Source organism: Galleria mellonella, unplaced genomic scaffold (genome assembly GCF_026898425.1).
Source record: "Galleria mellonella isolate WM207_F2 unplaced genomic scaffold, CSIRO_AGI_GalMel_v1 utg55, whole genome shotgun sequence".
NCBI lineage: Eukaryota > Metazoa > Arthropoda > Insecta > Lepidoptera > Pyralidae > Galleria > Galleria mellonella.
This window is the reverse complement of record NW_026442115.1, coordinates 5,891,133-5,911,014: the sequence shown is the minus strand read 5'-3', so window position 1 is coordinate 5,911,014 and position 19,882 is coordinate 5,891,133. Positions and strand designations below refer to the sequence as shown.

Sequence of the window (19,882 nt, the reverse complement as noted above, 5' to 3'; positions counted from 1 at the left end):
ATAAAATTTATGCTGTCTACATGATAATCAATTTCTTTTTATTATAATACTAGCTGTTTCTTGCGACTGTTTTGCCATTTAAGTTTATATTTAAGTAACAAACATAAATTTACAAAGTTTTATGTTTATTATTATCTACAATTGCTTTGTAATCGGCAAATGGATTAGGCGCTTTTTCTTCTTCTTCTGGCAAATAGAGTCACTAACGATCGAGCAGCATTGTTATTAATAGGTATAAGTAATAGTCATAACACATTTTTTTATTTTTATATAACTCTACAGAGGTAGTATAAAAATTTATTGCTATTTTATTTATGGGTAATACAAAAAATATCGAAAATGAAGTCTGACTGCAAAATATCGACCTAATTTATGACTATCACTACAAGCATTTGCGTTTTACAATATTAATAAAATGAAAGTTTACAACATCGATATTACTTAATCGATATTACACTTCACTTGACACCAGCAAACTGGAAGTTAATACACTTAATAAAGTGTAAACTGGGCTTTAGACGACATATCCGAACAAGTGTACCAACAGTAAAAATTTATGGTAAAATTAAAAAGTCTTTTCTATTGTCTATGATCAGGCCCTCAGTTTTCTATTGGCTGTAAATAACTAGTTGAAAATGGCGCGGCTTTTGTCATATCCTGTTTTGTATTGGTGAGTGCATGGCCTCGACGTTGATCCCGTTCCAAAATTTTTTATTCCGCTAGGCCGCTAATGTATATATGTGATATCAACGACATTATATTTCGTGATGGTGTTCTCTAAAAGGCCATGGATTTGATGAAAACGGTAAGGATTTCATAACTACAGAATATTTACTTAAAAATTTTGTTTGGCTTTTGTTTCTTGTTTTGGTGATTTTGAAACTGGCCATTTCATTAGAAAAAATATCTCTTTCCAGACATTGTGTGCACGTGGGAGGTAAGTGTTGATAGTTTCAATAATAGACGGTGTCCAGTTTCTGGTTTGCACTGTAAGAATCACCAATATGTTGATTTGTCAATAGTTTAATGGCACCCGGCAACCGAGCGTTGTTACGCCATCTTATAGTCCTCCAAATGTTCCGCATATTTTGCAGCTTTGCATTATTGCAAGAAAGAATTAGACGCTGAATATAATGCTATAATTGAAAGGAATTGTGATGGACACGTTCCCATAAACAGGTCATAGGTATGTCATTTTCACTATTGCATCGCATTCCATGACTTGACAAACCACATGTGCATAGATTGTTATTGTTATTTTGTCGGTATTAATGGTATTGCATAATATATTTTGCACGACAGTAGACCGCTATATGTACAGACAATTTAATAATTGTATTATATACTCGTATAATAAGTGAATTGATAAAAATTCCAATCAATTATAACCTATAATTTTGACAGCATCTCGTCAAGTCCAACGTTCAAATGAAATGACACCTGTGTCCATTTTGCAGCTAATTTCAAGGTTACGGTATAGAAATATTATCCAGCCCCCAATTCACCTGATAGTGATAATAGTATTAATGAATGGAATGATAACTCCCAAATGTTTATAGTAATTTCAGGTAAATAATTTATTTTACATATAAACTCACTGCAAGATACTACTTTTCACGTATATATTTATTATTAAAATTAGGTAGCTACTTGCCGAAAATGTTACTGCTTTAAGATAAACAGAAAAATACATTTTCATATTTTAAATGCAAACCCATTATGAACTCAAAATATCCCAGGGAAATGTTTTCACTTGCATGTTAAATAGGTCAATTTAAATTGAAATTAATAAACAACTCATATAGTAATATTTATTGTTTATTCAATATTTTATTTAGATATGTTATCATTGATTGATAGTTCTTAATAAAGAAGTTACTATCAAGAAAAATACCATTCCATAATTTTAAAACTGCTCAAAATGTATGCTCAACAGTTTTTAATACTCAATAAAAATTCTATACATTTCATATATATATAAATAATAATAATAATATTAACAAAACTATAGTACATGTATGAGGAAAAATATAATTTACTCTTTTTATACCAAAAATGTATTTCTCATGAAGTATGTTAGTCATTTGACTTTGACTACAAGGTATCTAGCTTGAGGGTTATAGGTTTGCCCATTGACTGCATGTGTAGCTATGAAGTGTGAATTTGTCATTAAATCTTGTATTTGATATTTATTATTATATATATAAAAAAACTTCATATGAGAGGCAAAACATGTTCATAAAATTAATGGTCAGGTAAATTTAAAATGGCATGGCACTTATATTGATGGTTGTCCCCCTATACCTTTTATTTTTTAACTACATATCTAAAAAATAAAATACAAGGTCAGTCATAATGGCAATCTGAAACCCAGTGATAGCATTAATGAAACTGAACAATGTGACTCATAAAGAATAATCAAAGTAAAAAATTATATTATGAATACATATCTATTTTTTAACTTCTCATACTTAATTGATCATGTGATTGAATAGCTTGTATGGAAACTTCAATAATTATTTAAGGTATTCAAATTTATTCCTTGCTGAAATATATACAGTTTTGTGAATATTATCACCAAATTACAGTTTGGTTTATGACTAATCCAGTATATTGACAGTTGATACTAATACTGATAAATGTACTTTTTGATTTTATCATATTTGGAATAAATTAAAATATTATGTTACTTTACTTTGTACAAAAGTCACCAGAGTTAGACTACAAAAGTTCTTTGCTTGAGCACCGTTTGTCCCATTCGTTTCTACCGTGAAGCAGTTGTGTTTACATGGCTGTATTTCAGTTTGAAGGATAGGATATGGCATGAATTTATAGAGTACAGAGAAATAACACCTGAGTCCTCAGGAATGGCAATGCATGGGGGGATATCATGGGTGAAACAGTATACTCTGTTATGTCCATGGTACTGCTTATGTCTATAGATGATGTTTACCACTTGTAACCAGGTTGACTATCAGCTTGTTTGCCATTCTAAGTTGCATAAAAAAATATATAAATTAAAATTTATTATTAATTTATATATATATTATTTATTGCACTTGCAAGTTATGTATGCAAACTAATGTATTTATAAATGTTGTGAGCAAGGGTGGATTTATCTCTGACAGAGATCTCTTCCAGTCAACCCAGTACAGTAAGAAAGCATATTGTTAGCAGGCAGCTGAAGTGCTTCACTAGTAGTCACTTCGTAGATTCACTTTTATTTAATGAGGTGTCACCACAGACATGTTTAAAATTTTGTCTTCTGTTAATAAAAATTGATGGTTAACCATTAATATGATTTATACTGAATGTCCAAGTGTTTTCTGTGTTGCAATTTTACTGGTCTGCTATTTTAGTTCACCAATAATGTGGATGTTTTGGGCCAAAGAACTACTCTGTTCTCATTGATCCCAAGTCACCTACCCACTCTTTTGCTTTATAATTCAAATATTACCTTTCACTACTCTAAAGCATTGTACATAGACATTTGCATGAGTACAAATATAATCTTTTGTGACAGTGGCCATGGATCATGCTGTTTTTATATGTTTGGAGTGTGGTTAATGAATTATTTTATGGTCACTATATAATATTGAATACTATATATACATATATATTAAAAATTAATTTAAAAATTTTACTGTGATACTTTATTATTCAATGTAGTAATAGTAAAGGCCTTTATTCAGACATAACATTTTTTTATATTAATTTATTATTTATTTAATTGCTGTTCTCTGTTTGCTTATTAGCAAAGACCTCCACCTGCCTCCAATAGTCTCTATTGCTAGCAATTCTCGTCCAAATTTCACCTACTTCAGCCCTAATGTCATTGACATTATATATATTATGATATTTATTATTATTAATCTTGGTACTTAACTGACTTCACTACTGAAAATGAAAGATTCTTAAATGTGCTATATTATTTGCAAGTGTATGTTATGTATTTTTAACACAAATTATAAAGAGATTTTGAAATTTAATTGACACAGTTTACTCCCATGATAATTTGTAATATAGCAGTTAATTTTTTGCAAACCGAATTCTGCAATCACTTCTAAGCAATTAGTTTAAAAGAATAGTAAAAATTTTAATAGTTAAATTGAACCTTGACATTGTTATAAATAAGACGTTTATACTTTATACATTCATTTCATATAACTTTATACTATTCATTTCATGTAAGAGTAATATTTTAAACATGACAAATTTTTTATATGGTCAAATATTTATGTATGTGTTGTCATAAATATTATATGTGTTTTGTCATAATTCATGAAAAAAATTCTTGATAGGAACAATCTTTAATGTTGAATTAATTTTATCTCATTGTATTAATTGTGGCTCAAAATTTGCAAACATTTGTATAAATTTCTTACTTTTGTTCAATATGGGTGACTTTTTTTAAGCAAAAGTTGCTTAAAAAGATATAGGTGATGGACTATTATAATAGGATAAGTAGTAAATATAATTGAGTATTAAAAAAAGTTGTATATAGCTTCATTTTTAATGATAACTCTACAACTCTAATCATATTGATATTTGAGTACTGTCGAAAATAAGTACTGCAGAAAAACTTGTCTTATAAACACACATTGTGTAAAAGAGATTGCAGTTTACTAAAATACTTTTAGTATCATATTGGCATATTATATTTCTGTACAATTAGGCACTTCTAAGTATTTTTATATTTTATATAGTTATAAAATTTATTATGTAACAATGATGTCCAATGGTTCATTTATTATGTCATTATATGATAACATTACAATGACTTTGAACTTTGGCTATAGTTTTGACATATATATTGGTGTATATGGGCACCATTATTCATCATTAATTAAAAAGGTTCAATGATCATGAATTCATATTAAATTGTTTTTAGTAGAATCATGTCAATTCATAAATTTGATTATACAAGTTTGTAATAATCAGGGTATAAACTAAAATCAATTCATAGTATTCACATGATTTTCTGAAATAAGATTGAAATCAACATGACATATCCAGCTTTCAACCAAGCTGTAAACTACTCCCTTAAAGTTATGCTAATGATTTTGAATTCATCCTGTAGTACAAATGTGAATCTTTAATATCATAATTTCTACTATATCAATCACTGCATACCCACCCACTGTATACACTTCAAATAGCAGAAGCCTTCAGCCCATGGCTTAGGATGCCAGAATATTCTTGTTATTAGGTTAAATTGAGAATGTAGCGCTAACAAAGTAAAATATAGTGGAAGGGTGGTTCAATAGGCCACTGAGTAAATATCCGTGGCGTGTTTCAGGAATATGAGTTCCTTGACTTGTCAGATGTGAAAGAAGCGGAATTAAGTAGCCTGCAGTGTGCACTGTTCGAGCGGAAGACTGACACGTCGTCATACTCAGCTACTATCCGTTGGGTTGAACCTTCTACAGGTAAGTGATTATTGAATACATACTAATTATTTGTATATTTTATAATATTTTTAATAATATATAATTGTATATAACATTTTAGTTACATTTCTCTAAACTTCTTGATTTTTTATTAATTTAGAAATAAAAACACTGTTTATTAACAGTGAAAATAAATTTACATTTTATAAACAATTATTCCAGGGAAAACTTGATATTGATGTTGACATACGAATTATGCATATTTTCAAATATAATATTATATTAATTTGAAATTGATGTGCATGAAAAGGATGATTATAAAATTCAAACAAATCTAAAGTCCTTTCTGGTTTTTGTTTTACTATATTCAATTTTAAAAAAATGTCAACTGTATTATATTATGATTGATTCAGACATTTCATCGTGTTCATCGAGCACAGCGGGACCACCGACCGTGTCGAGCAGCCTGGATAGCCTGTCGGGCGGCGAGTGCGAGATGGCGCCCCACTCGCCGCAGCGCGGCGGCGCGGGCGCGGCGGGCGGCGCCGGCCCGCCCCACGCGCCGCCCCCGCCCTACGTGCAGCCGCCGCCCGCCTACCCTCCCCCGCAGCACCACCAGTGGCCCGTGGCCCCGCCCAACGTCTACGTGAGCCAAGTCACCGCCAACGTGAACGTGCACGGCTACATGGGCCAGTATTACCAGCCGCCGCAGCCGCAGTACGTGCCGCCGCCGCAGGTCGACCGCCCGCCGCGAACACATCGTCGTGACCGACGCGGCAAACGCGCGCCGTCCCCCCCACCGCCGCAGCCCCCGCCCTACTACGTCCAGTACCCTCAGTACTACCCTGCCGCGCAAGCGCAAGGCGCACCGCTATACCACTTGCCTATGTACCAGCCCCTTGTTTATGGGCCATATGCCCATCCACCTTATTATTATCCTGAATATCCGCTACCAGTAGAAGGCGAAGCAGGTGAAAAGGGCCCAGATGAGTACGCTCAGGATGTAGTAATGGAGCAGGAGGCGGTAGATGCATATTATGCTGGCACACATTACGCGTTTGGCCCGCCGGTTGACGGCAGTATGGAGTATATGCCACCTATCTATTTGCAACCTCCGCCACATCCTCCACCAATTCCTATACCGCAGCAACCTCCGCATCAGTCTACACCACATCAGTTCAATGTGCACGCTAAAAATTTCGTCCAAGGCCAAAGTCAAAACAAAAACTATACACCGCCAGAGAACAAAAATCACGAACACAAAGCTCCCACGACGACGGTATCGGCTACGGCATCGGCCGGATCAGTGGAATCGCTGCCGATCAAAGATCTCAAAATTACTAACAAAGGACCCAGCAGTCCTAAACAGACTGAGCGTCCAGCTAACGATAGTCAAAATAAACCTACCACTGTGTCCAGTGAGAAAACGTCACCCGTTCCAAAAACGGATTCCTCTAAACCAGCTTGGGTGCCTACTGATAATAAAGTGCCAGAGAATGCATCTAGCCAATCCCAGCCAGTAAATAAAACATTCCCACCTACTGCATCTGCTAACGTTCAAGGGTCGTCTGTAGCTAAAACGCCACCAATTATTAATAAATCGACGAAAGGACCCGCTGCTCCGTTTACTGGTGGCAAACAGCCATCAAAAACCTCCGTGCCGCAGACTATTGTACCTGTACAACAAGCAGCTTCTGCTCCGAAGGCACCATTTGGGAACAGACAGAAAAGAGAAGGCACTGCAAATCGCTCACCATCAAATGAAAACACGGAAACGCCTGAGAGGACTAATGCACAGGTTGAGCAACATTCAAAGCGAGAACCACCTTTGCCACCAAGTAAAGCTCCAATGCCTATTTCTATAACCCTCCATTCACAGGGTCAGCCATTAATTGTGACAAACAAATCGCCATTCGGGCATTCAAGGAAGGCAGCCGCTGCGCCTGAACCGCTGCCAGTTCCCCAACCTCCTCCGCCTGCTCCTACCGCATCAGACTTCCCTCCTCCTCCGACACCCAGAAACCGAGGGGAACCTGCTCCTCCACCTGTGGTGCAACCACAACCGCAGCCCGCTCCAGGCAAATCATGGGCCAGTTTATTCTCAAATAAGACAGTCATAACGACGACTGCTCCAGCTCCTACTGCTACGGCTACTGCACCAGAAGAACCATCTAGCCCCACGACTACTACGCCGTTATCTTGTACTAGTATTCAAAAACCTGTTGCTAAAGTGCCACCTTTTGATGCTTCGCCACTACAAGCCACAGTCGCCGATAAGACTTCGCCTACACCTCGACCTCCTACCACTGTGGGTCCTACAGTGTCGTACTCTGAGAAAACTTCAGTAAATGCCGTCAGCAACGTGTCTAGTACCGCAGCCACTACAAAGCCTCCGGCTACTGGTCAAGTTGCTACAGAAGTCCGCGAAGTGACCGTTCAAAAGGAACCTACTCCAGCTCTTCCCGTTCAGTCATCGCCGTTCAGTGACGACCCAAATTCTTATAGAATGGGTGGTAAGTATTACATTCTTAGAATTTGTGTTTTCTATTCTATTGGACTAAGAAATATCAGACAATTCACAACAAAGAAAGAACATACAAAGTTTTTCTAAAGTAACACTCAAAGCAAATCAATGTTCTCTTAAGAGTCTCTAGTTGCTTTTGTAAATTTAAGAACAATTTTTTTTTATTAACTTTCGATAATCTATTTAAAAAAAAAAGTTTGCTGTGTGAGCCATGCGTAGAATGGGCTATCCCTAGTTTCCTAAGAATGTCGTCTGATATGATGATGAATATTTCCAAATTATCAAAAGTATGGTATTGAAAAATGCATTGTCAGATGTAAGTTGTCCTATGTTTATGAAATATTCGTGACGTAAAAATCATGTTATATTATTATTTTTAGAATTCCTGACCAAATATCAACTGGACAATCGGCCAGTATCTCTCCTGCCACGCGGTTTGACGAATCGTTCCAATTATTGTTACGTGAACGCGATACTGCAAGCTCTCATCGCCTGCCCGCCATTCTACAACATGCTGAAGTCATTGCCGTACCAGACCCGTCGCGGCAAATCTAGCACGCCTGTAATAGATTCCATGTGAGTTTACTTTTTATTTATTGTAATAGTACTTCTTTCTTGGTGTCTTTACTAATATTATCGATGTGAAAGTGTGTTTGTTTGATACCTTATAGTGTCTTAACCTCTTAACCAGTCACTATGAAATTTTATATACACATTATATCGGATAGAGAAAGCTTATAGGCTTGACTTTTTATCCTGGTCACGTGGATGAAATCGTGGATAAAAGCTAGTAAATTATAATCGCTCTTGCATACTGACAGTGTACCAATGTACAGAAACTATATATTTTTATATCTTACTAAATCTATGAATATACTGAAGCAATACTTAATGTTTCATTTATAATGATTTAAAAATTTACAAAGGTATCATGTAACATCCTTTGAAAGAAATTGAAAACTTTCGTTTTAAGATTAAAAATAGTATGTCCTTCTATGCAAACTAATGCAAATCATACCCACCTTATTGGAGTATCATGCTCATCGAGTACCAGTGAAGGATGACAGGTGAGAATGAATTCGAATCAGTTGGCTTAGTATGATGAATTTACTAGGTGTTATCAGGCAAGTAATTGTATTATAAGCCCGATATATGGGTAGGCTGTGTTAAGACGTTAATAACATCTTACGAAAAGTTATAATGTACACAGCTCACAATAAATATTTTTCTCGAACATGCTTGGAAATGTGAGCATTATTTTGACAATCTTCTTCGAGATAAAACAAAATTGCCGTACTGGCCAGATACATGAGGGCAGCGGCCGGCAAAAGTTGTATGAAAATCCATCTCGTGTTTTGCGGCCAGATAAATTACTATGTAAACTCATATCTGTCCTGTAATTTAAAAATGGAATGACCTTTTACTTCGAAACATGGCTACCAAGGAGGTAACTAATATAAGGTTTTATTTAAATTTCGAACTGGCTTGCAAATAGAAAGCTGTTTATTGAAAAAAAAAAACAAAGGAACATCATGGCACGTGAAAAATTATTATTGTTCGTTATTCGTCATTGAACTTAAAAAGTAAAATTGTATTTTTCATTTTCGCGCATTGTTTGAGAAAAGTACTATACAAGCCTTGGCCACAACTAGGCATTGATGGACTCACATATATGTGCCTCGGCTGCGCTTCGGCCCACATTTGCACGTTCGTCCATCAATGCCTCAGTTGCTGGCCGCGGCAATAATGTACTATATTATGAAGTGGGTAGTTAACTTAAGATTATGTGCAGGGTGGAGCTGTGCTACGAGTTCAGCCCGCTGTCGGCGAGCGGCGGCGGCGCGGGCGGTACCGGCGGCACGGGCGGGCGCGCGCGCACGCGCGGCGAGGGCGGCGCGGGCGGCGGCGGCGCGCCGCTGGTGCCGGGCGCGCCGCCGCTGGACGGCGCCGCCGGCCTGCGCGTGCTGCGCGCGCTGCGGCCCTTCCCCGGCTCGCAGGAGGGCCGCCAGGAGGACGCCGAGGAGTTCCTCGGCTGCCTGCTCAACTCGCTCAACGACGAGATGCTCGAGGTAACCACTCGTCGACGTCGTTCTCCCTGCCCAACAATTTTTTTTTTAAACAACTTAGAATGGCATACAAGCTGACGGCCCACCTGATGGAAAGTGGTAACCGTCGCCTATAGACGTGAGCAGTACCATGGACATAACAAAGTATACTGTTTCGCCCATGATACCCCCATGCGTTGCCATTCCTGAGGACTGGTGTTATTCCTCTGTACCTGGTAAATTCACGCCGGGACAATACGTCCCTTGTATTAAAACGCCGAGTTCTTCAGATGTTATACATTATATTCAATATTACTTGTTAATGTTTACTTAAATAAGAGATATCTTTCGAGTCACTTTTTGTGATTCTACCGCCCAATTCAGGATTCAATTTTAACAGAAAAGAAACTCGGCTGTTGCTATTAAAACATTAACGTAAGATAGTAAAAATTAATATATAAATAGCAAAATTATAGAATATAATAATGAAACATTCTTTTTTTATGCAACTATGAATGGCGAACACGCTGACGGGTCACCTGATGAGAAGCAGTAACAGTCTTCTATAGACATGAACAGTACCATGAGCATAACAAAATATTTTGTTTCACTCATGATACCCCCCATGCTTTACCATTCCTGGGGACTAAAGTGTTATGATTCTGTACCCTGTAAATTCACTGCCATATCCCACCCTTCAAACTGAAACAATGCTTCACGGTTTAAACATGAATTGGATAGAGGTACCCAAAAGAGGTAGGCAAAAGACTTATACAAAGTCTCCCTCTGGTAAATTCATTTAAATATGATCATCAGCTTAATACAAAAAGCATAAGCAAGAACCCATGATTATTACCTTGTCCTCAAATTTCTAACAATTTGGTTACCATGCAGTTACATAAGTTGTTATAAATTTGAGGATATGAGGTGTTGAGGAATTATTTTAAATTAACAATTTATTTTTGTTTATTTAGCTCATCAAATTGGTAGAGCCTGAAGAGCCTAAAGATGCAAATGGCCAACCCAATGGCATCATTCCTCAAGAACAAAAACCAGAGGAAGATGATGATGATGACGAATGGAAGGTAACAAATTGAAAAGTACATTATTCTCCTTATTACATAATGTACATCTATTTTTATAAAAAATATTAGACAAAACCAGGCTATATTGCGTTCAATTCATATGTAGATAGAATTATACTAAGGTATTAATCATTACTGTTATTAATATGAATTTGTAACAATGAATGGATGTATGTTTGTTGCTCTTTCACGCAAAAACAATAGAATTGATTTGAATGAAATTTGGTACACAGGGTTATATCTTATACCTATTCATGCGGGTAAATCCGCGGAATACAACTAGTATCAGAATATATTCATTCCAAACTTCAACGACGGCCTTCATCGTCGACCAGAACGGAGAGTATAGCTAGTATTCTGTCGCAGGTTATGGGCCCTCGCAACCGCGGCGCAGTGGAACGACGATGGGCCGCCCGCCGCACGCCCGTCGGCGATATATTCCGCGGACGAACACGCCTGCGCCTGCATCGCGCTCCACACCATGACGTCACCGATGCGGTGCAACCATTCTTCACGCTGCAACTCGACATCGAGGTAATAATGCTAGTCTAGAGTTATTAATACATAATTATGGGCCAACTGACAAGCCTTCATATTCACTTTTTCATTCTATTAAAAGTCTAAATATGCTTTTGTAAATGACAAGAATATCATACTTATCTTTATTATTCTATTGAAAGTTTATATTGAATGGTAACATAAATGGATCAAATCTTTTTAGTAAATCGCAAGTTTCAATTTAATCAAATTTTACAATGATGCTACTTATTTTTCGTCTCTGAACGTGATTGTGTATCACGCAAATGTAGACAATCTTCACTGAGTATTACTAAAACTTACAGCAATTCACACTTAGTATTGTGCATGTTATTAAATATTTACTATCCATTTCAGCGTGCAAACAGTGTCAAAGACGCCCTGGAGCTGTTAGCTGGGAAAGATACACTAGAAGGAGTATCAGATGCTTGGCAACAATTATCACTAGAGCAGTTGCCAGTGGTTCTACTCCTACACCTCAAATGCTTCCAGCTCGATCCGGAAGGACACACAGCTAAAATTGTCAAGAACATTGACTTCAACATTGACCTCAAAATCGATCCCAGTATGTATTTCTTTTTTCTATTGGGTAAAATAATGTTTTACATTAAATTGATACATATGACTCAAAATGACTATGGGAATTTATACATACAAATGAACAACATTAGGATATAAATAAAATTAAATGATGCTTTTTATTTTTCGTCTCTGAATGCAGCGTTACATAATGCTGTCTTGTAGAAACAAAATTCTGATTTGATCAGTAAAATGTACTAAAGACACAATTGCAAGAAAATATTTATTAATTAACGATGTAATATTTCAGAAATTATGTCATCAAAGCTCAAATACTCGCAAAAACAACGATTGTACAAGTTGTTTGCGGTTGTGTACCACGAGGGGGTTGAAGCTGTGAAGGGGCACTACTTTACTGACACCTACCATGGACAAATTGGCTGGCTTAGGTGAGTGCATTTTTTATTTAAAAAAATGTTTTCTTCAGGTTGATGTAGAGTTAAATTATTATAAACAAAAAGATTTGAGCCTCAAGACTGTTTTAGTACCGAGACCAAAATTTTCTCTGCTAGTGTGTATTGTGTGGTAGGATAGAATGTATGGTTATGCTAACTTTGAAATTGGGGAAATCATGCTGCCAGATGTGACGAAAGGTCCATTAACAATTCAAGCATGAATTTAAGTGACATCAAAGTCTTATATTACTCAGTAATGAAATAGTTTTGTTATAGTAAATATGTTCACAACTATAATCCATAGTTATAAGCAGTGATGACTTAGCATTTTAGATAATATATTACGTTCTCTGTCACGTCTTTAATATATTCAACATTCCCATATTTCACTGACCATACAAAACTTGTCAGGGACGAACCTGTTGCGATTACTCAATAAGTCGGAAATTTATTTATTTCTTTTTTTTTAATTAGTTTTTCAGACATCACATTTCTTGAAACAAATATATCTTTATAATATTATGTACCTTGATTAATAATAAATTGACCATCTTCAACAGATACGATGACTCGACGGTCACGCAAGTAGCGGAGGCTCAAGTACTGAAGCCGAAGGCGCCGCGAATGCCTTACTTGCTCATGTACCGCCGCCACGACACACTGCCGCCACCGCCACCGCGCACCCGAACTGAGTGAAGCACTTGCCATGCTTGTCACACTCGTCATTCACCAACAACCATCGGCCTCTTTTGTTCGTAAATCGTGATTGATGGCAGTTACTCATTTCACAATCATATTGCGCCATTTTTCCAGTCAATATATGGCATTCCATTCTGGCCCGTTTCAACTATTATTGGACACTGAATGAGTGCTTTAAAGTGTGTTGCATGAAAAATAATTAATAAAGTTATCCACCGTAATTTTGTACATAAAGTAAAAAGTGGATTAACAGTGGACACTCTGTTGAGTGTGTAAATATCGTTTCTTATATGTTTGTGCCTCTACATTCAGTGAAAAGGATTTTCGAATGTTGTAACATAAGTGTAAAATAAAAGGAAGGTTAGCTCCTTGGATGTGTTAAATGGACAGTTGTTAGTGCTAAAAATTAACTGATATTAACGAATATAATTTATGGTTGTTTATTTTAATGCATGTTATAATTGTGATTTTCTAGCATAGAGTACATGCTAGCAGCTGTCCCTATCTATGTGTAACATAATGTATATTCATAACTCATATATATATATATATATTATAAACTGATGTTTTGCTTTAAATGTACATAATTATATTCATTTTTTTTTTTTTTATTCTCTATTTGATAAAGTACAAAGACTTAATTTGCTTTGTAATTTTTTCAAAGTAAAATAACAACAATATTCACTTATCAAGTCTTGCAAAACTTGTATAATTAAATTTATGATTAGTGTATAAATGTGAGTTGGGGCCAATTGATGTTAGTGAAGACTTTCGCGCTTGCTACGAATTTACTAATAACATTGAATTTACTAACATGTTATTATAAACATATTTCTGAAGAGTATTACTGTGCATTTGTAAAATAACATCAAAAAAAAGGTAATGGTACATTGTGTCACATCAATGTGCCTCAACTCCTCAATAATGCTAATAAGGTTTTAACGAGTTCTCTACAGGACAATATGGAATTGTGGTGTTATAAACAATTAAAAAATGTAAAAAAAATGTAGTCTTAAATATTCAATTCATGGTACATATTATTTCTGTATTAAACATTGATAGAATGTTGAATGGTTGTCTCGTGCTGGCAAATAGATGTTGAACTGATAGAAAGTACAAAGTTTTAATGCTGTTGTGATAGTAGAGTGGATCACAGTGTAATGTGATGGATTACCAACGAATACTCGTTAGTATTTGAAAAGGAATATATGGTGTGGACTTTATTAAAATGAAAGAATATGTAACTTGAATTTCATTTCGTTTTAGTGGTACTGATCATAGTGTAGTGGTTGCGAGGGGAGTTAGGGCGGCGCCACACATACTGTCTCGGTGAATTGGTGCTTCTTGGTGGAATAAAAAGAAACTGGTGAGTGAAATGTGCCCTTGTTACATGTGATATGGTATGAATGAGAACTAATGTAGCAGTTTGATTAGTTGTAGTCACTTGTGTATGATATTGTTATTGTAATGATATAATAAGTGTTAAATATAAATAGATTATTATCTCGCCGTTGGTGTGTTTGTGTGGGGAATGTCTGTTTTTAATATTATTCAAATTCGATTCGAGATTTATCTTACTTTCAATTGTAACAGGTCCTACGTATAGAAAGTGAATTTTATTATTAACTAAGCTGTTGGGTATACTAAATTTTACAATGTAATTTATTGTCTATTGTGAACTTGATCCTTTTATAATTAATATTTTTTTACGAGCATAGCCACGCTATCTAGATCAGTTTCGTTATACCTATTGATCTCAGGCAATGTTGTTGTTTGACAAGAGTTCGTGTTAATGCCAAGATAAATTAGCATGCTTGTAGCTCGCTACTTTCGAAGCACAATATTGAAACAGTCTTGTTGAAATATTATTAATTAGAGAAAATATATTGTTACTTGTAAAAATAATGAGGATTTTGGACAAAATTTAGAAATAAACTAGAAGGGAGTAAGACCTCTAAATTTCTCTATTAAATAATTATAATCGAGTACAGAAGTTTACAGGTCCTGTTAGACATTTTAATTCTTTCTGTTTTATTCTTTTAAAAATCCATTTTCGTGCTAGATACACAAACTTTTTGTTTGCTACCAGCATGTGAATCTTGGCTTTTAGGTGTGATGTTTAAATCCTAGGTTATGAAGGCAATACATCAATGCCTTATTAGGTATTTGAATATTAATATTTTGCTATTACGAATTTGACCAAAAAAAAACTAGATATCATTTTAAAGTTGCTACAAAATTAAAGCTTTTTACTTAAGGTGTTTATAAAATGCCAACACCATTAGTAATTACGATTATCATAAACGCATTTTGGTGTCCAAATGTATCGAAGTATGATTTAGTCTTTAAATTAGTCAATTTAAATTACAATTGTAATGAATCGAAATAGATTTAGTTTTTTATGATAGTTCTGAGTTATTTACTAACTTGCTAAGCTTTTATATGTATAACTTGGTTGTTGTTAATTCGTTTATTTGGATTGGGGTTGGTAGGTCTTAAAATAATTTAATTAGGCGACTGGCAATAATTATAGTAGTAATATAAAACTCGAAGTGTTGCCACCATAGCGTGAGACACCAATATTAGTTCCTTATGGTTTTTTTACCGATTAATTAGTATGTTAAATGATATTCTAGCTGTCTTTGTTTATGCACATAATGAATACTTTCCAATCGTATCCAACTAGTCAATAATATGCTGCTTGAGCCAGCCTAAACGCAGATGTTTGTCTGTCAGATCTTTTTGAGAAAGAAAATTCTGCAAAATCATAAGACATTTAATGCCAAGTTATTATATAACTGAATATTTACAACCAGTTGTAAATATTTGTTGAATATTCTTACAACTTCATTTTCTGATGTAATTCAAACGTCTTTTTAATTTTCTATTTTTTATTACATCATTATTATTATATTACGTCACCGAAAACGATATTTACAACGTGATACGTTATTTTCACAAACGATATAAACAAAATTTTGTCATAACATCATTTTTTACTATTGGTATAGTTGCACAAAATATAGTAGTTATATACATTTTCTCACCAGACGTATTTTCTGTGCATTTTCGTGATGTTTTCCTATTAATTTTATTTCGCATGATGCATTTCTGCCCCAAAAACCATATTTAATACGAATTATCGGTATTCCCGAGAATACATTATATCGTATGTTTGGAAATTGCACGCTAATATGTTTCGTCTTAATTAGAAAAAGAAATGCTCAAAATACGACTAAACTGAAAATATTGACGGATTATTTTAATGCGATTCGAAAGTTTCTTTTTTTTTTTATTTCTATTTTACCCAATAATTTTGGTGATCAAATTATGTTATTGATCAAATATATTTATGGTTATACTGAATATTGTAACCATTTTATGTAGTCGACCGAATATTAGTCTAAGACTGAGAGCAGGGTCCGAAAAACGGTTTCGATTTATGCAAAAAAAAAGCACATGCCTAGCAAGTAAGGTTTATTATAACTACTGCCTTTTAATTAAGTCTGTGTTGCCTATTTATTTATATAGTTTAACTGTATATAACACGTCACGACGATATATTAAAATTTCTCACGCGGATCATATTTTAAATTAAAATTGGGCTGCTAAATAAGTAAACCTGAAGTATTTAGAACTATATGATCATAAAAATAAGTTGCATAAATTTAAATTATTTTTTCATATAATCTATACAATTGGAGCTTTGAATTTTTTTTTTTTTTTATTGATTTCATCCGCGCCCATTCACTTCGCCACCAACACGTAATGGACTCTGTAAACGATCATGCGGTTTGAGTGATATTTTTAATTAGGCGCTTCAAGGATAAACTGAGCAGCTCTACACGTTTTACAATGTCCATTACTCTCACTGCCATTATGCTAACATTTCTATCTATACCAACATCGCGTCATGTAATTTCTCCAGTTTTTTTTTTTTTTTTCGGATACTTACCCTACGATTGTAACGGTTCTACGACCCGCGGTTATCGGACAGGTAAATAACTCTGTAAATTGCATACCAATCGAAATGCACGACAATTTATTCATTTAAAATATTTCACGCTTAAATTGTTTTTATTGTGTTAACACATTGTATTCTCGTGTTACAATGTACGTTATTAAAGGAACGTCTCCAACGGTAGCATTGCCTCACAAGTACTGGAAATAAGGATTACTCGAATACGCGCGAATGCTCCCGTAAAGCACGTTTCTAAAAAAACTTACTTAAATCATATATACGTATATAAAACTGTCTTGTTAGTTTTTATATATTTATAAACGATAGATGCTCCGCTTGTGTGATTAGTCTAGCATATCTAGCTAACACTGGCATTTATAACTAGATAATGGGCGCTTATATAACTGGAACTAGTTATGCAAAATAAAAACAGCTAAATTACCCGGGAAGTCCAAAATCGATGGCTGTTTCCTGCATAACTAGCTCAATTTACCTTAGCACGAAACTGTATCGTACGATCTTATCGTTGTAATGTAATAGGAACGCTAAATATATCATATATAGTTATAATATATATATAGTTGTTCAATCGCGTATATAAAAAAAAGTATAAAAATAAAAATGCGATCTAAGCAAATATAGCTATCCGACCGGTGTGGATGTTTTCTAAATTTGTTATAACCTTTTTTTCGGCCACCAATATTCAGACTCCAGTGGAAGTCAATATATAGATACCAATAACACTTATGTGTAACTGTTTACGTACGGTAAAATTGTACGATATAATACCGTGCCGTAAATTAAAAGTAAAAATCGCCCATAGAATGATTTTATCGCAGTTGGCTGTGACATAATATATCTATTAGGTCATGATTGAACGTAAATGACAGTTAGCGCTCACATTTGTTTTTATAATGTTTTTAATTAAATATCTACATGCCCACACTCCACATAGTCCCTAATAAGTGGTCTATTTGGTAATGTTTCACGAATGTTTAAATTATCTTTAGAAATTATTGACTTTCCTTTGTAAATATTACATTAATTACATTACGTATACCTATTTTATTAATTAGAGAACATTTTCATATTAGATACAATTATCAAAATATTATTGAAATATATTTATGATTTTACTTATTTAAATGTGCAGCTTCTTTGTTCGCTAAAGTAATATAATAATCACAATAAATATATCGGTAAATAGATTATGCAGAAAAGAAAATGAATTAGTTGAGTATTTATATAATAATAATAAAATATAGCAGTATTTAGCAACTATCGCTTTGTAGTTATTCACAAGAAATTTACCAATAAATTACCAATACGCTTTTATCAAAGCTATGATCAACAATTTAGCTAATAACTATTGAAATCAAATGCTTATAATTTGTAAAGAGAGCTTAACATATTAGTACAAGGGTTCCCAAGGTTTCACAACACCCTAAACGAAATAACGTTTTCACATAAAAAAAATGATAAAGATATTTTAGAAATATTTAAAATAATGCTCGATAAAGAGATGACATTTTTTTTTCTTATTTTCTTCAATTATTATCTTTGCTTCTTTTTTTTCTACCATTCTACAATTTTAGTCTTTTCCCTGTTACGTCTTAACCAGACAATTTTATTTATTCCTTTCCATTCTAAAGTTGCCTGGAAAAGCTATTTAGCGATAGGCCGCCCATTGTTGCCTCTTCATCTTGCTTTTAATATTGTAATTATTCTTTTGCATATATGTTACATTTTATAATTCTTTTAAAGGAACAATAGAGTTTTTATAAAATTAAAATAACATATCCGAATTCCTTGGATTCCAATGTAGGTTTTGTATATTTTTTTTCCAAATATCAAGTATTTTCTTTTTGGGAATCCTTGAAATAGTATTTTGTATAGAACGTAATCAAGCATAGTTTATGGTCCGCTCTCTCGTTTTATAGCACAAAGGAAACTATGATGGCGTTATTGACACCGTCATTCATAGATAATTTTATTCACATAAAATTTCAACTTAATTATTGCGTTCGAAAAGTTTCCGTATTAAAATTAAACATCTAGTCCCTAAACCGAAATATAAAATTGGTGCAATCAATATTTATATTCAAGTTTTGAAGACTATGTAAATTATATAAAGAGGTCCTTTAGTCTCTTATAAATTCATATACAATATGTGCAATAGTCTGAAATATTAGGAACGATTTACAGTAATAAAGTAACATGAAAACAATGAACACGTTGGCGGTCTATCTACTTAGGTTTTAATGATGTATCTAGTACGCGTAATGTAATTTTATTATTATTTTTATATGAGAGGTTCGTCGTTTAAGTTAGTTAATTTTAGCGATAAGATCCAAGGCTGTATTAATGAGGAGTGTTTTTTCCCCAATAAATGCTAAACCGTTTATTATATATTCTGAAATATTTGATTTCGTATATTGTGTAAAAAATACTCCTGTTGGCGGCAGCAGATAATGGCATTTATTATAAAAAGACAAAAAAATTATGCCTCCATAAAATGACATGATCATTGTCTACTGCAGTCAGCTTTCTAAGTTGTTATGTGAATATGTGTGTATGACTAATTATAAAATAATCCTTTATTTTGGTAACAAATTGGTGTTATGAAAATTTTGTGAATTAAATATGGTGTCATTCTGATGATATTCT

General features: G+C 34.2%; 1 protein-coding gene across 3 annotated transcripts; it reads left to right on the top strand.

The window, feature by feature from the left end:
* Positions 1-649: 649 nt before the first annotated feature.
* LOC113521416 (ubiquitin carboxyl-terminal hydrolase 10) lies at positions 650-19,878 on the top strand. Of its 3 annotated transcripts, XM_052898984.1 has the most exons (11): positions 653-805; positions 918-937; positions 5,300-5,429; positions 5,804-7,903; positions 8,295-8,490; positions 9,707-9,983; positions 10,934-11,044; positions 11,411-11,578; positions 11,939-12,146; positions 12,411-12,549; positions 13,116-19,878. In XM_052898984.1, exons 4-11 carry the CDS (start codon positions 5,887-5,889, stop codon positions 13,249-13,251), a joined length of 3,252 nt encoding a protein of 1,083 aa, XP_052754944.1. In that variant the 5' UTR covers positions 653-805; positions 918-937; positions 5,300-5,429; positions 5,804-5,886; the 3' UTR covers positions 13,252-19,878. The 3 variants fall into 3 exon arrangements, with proteins under 3 accessions (XP_052754943.1, XP_052754944.1, XP_052754945.1); XM_052898983.1 differs by lacking the exon at positions 918-937 and having other exon boundaries at positions 650-805; XM_052898985.1 differs by lacking the exons at positions 653-805; positions 918-937 and adding an exon at positions 970-1,186.
* The last annotated feature ends 4 nt before the right edge of the window (positions 19,879-19,882 follow it).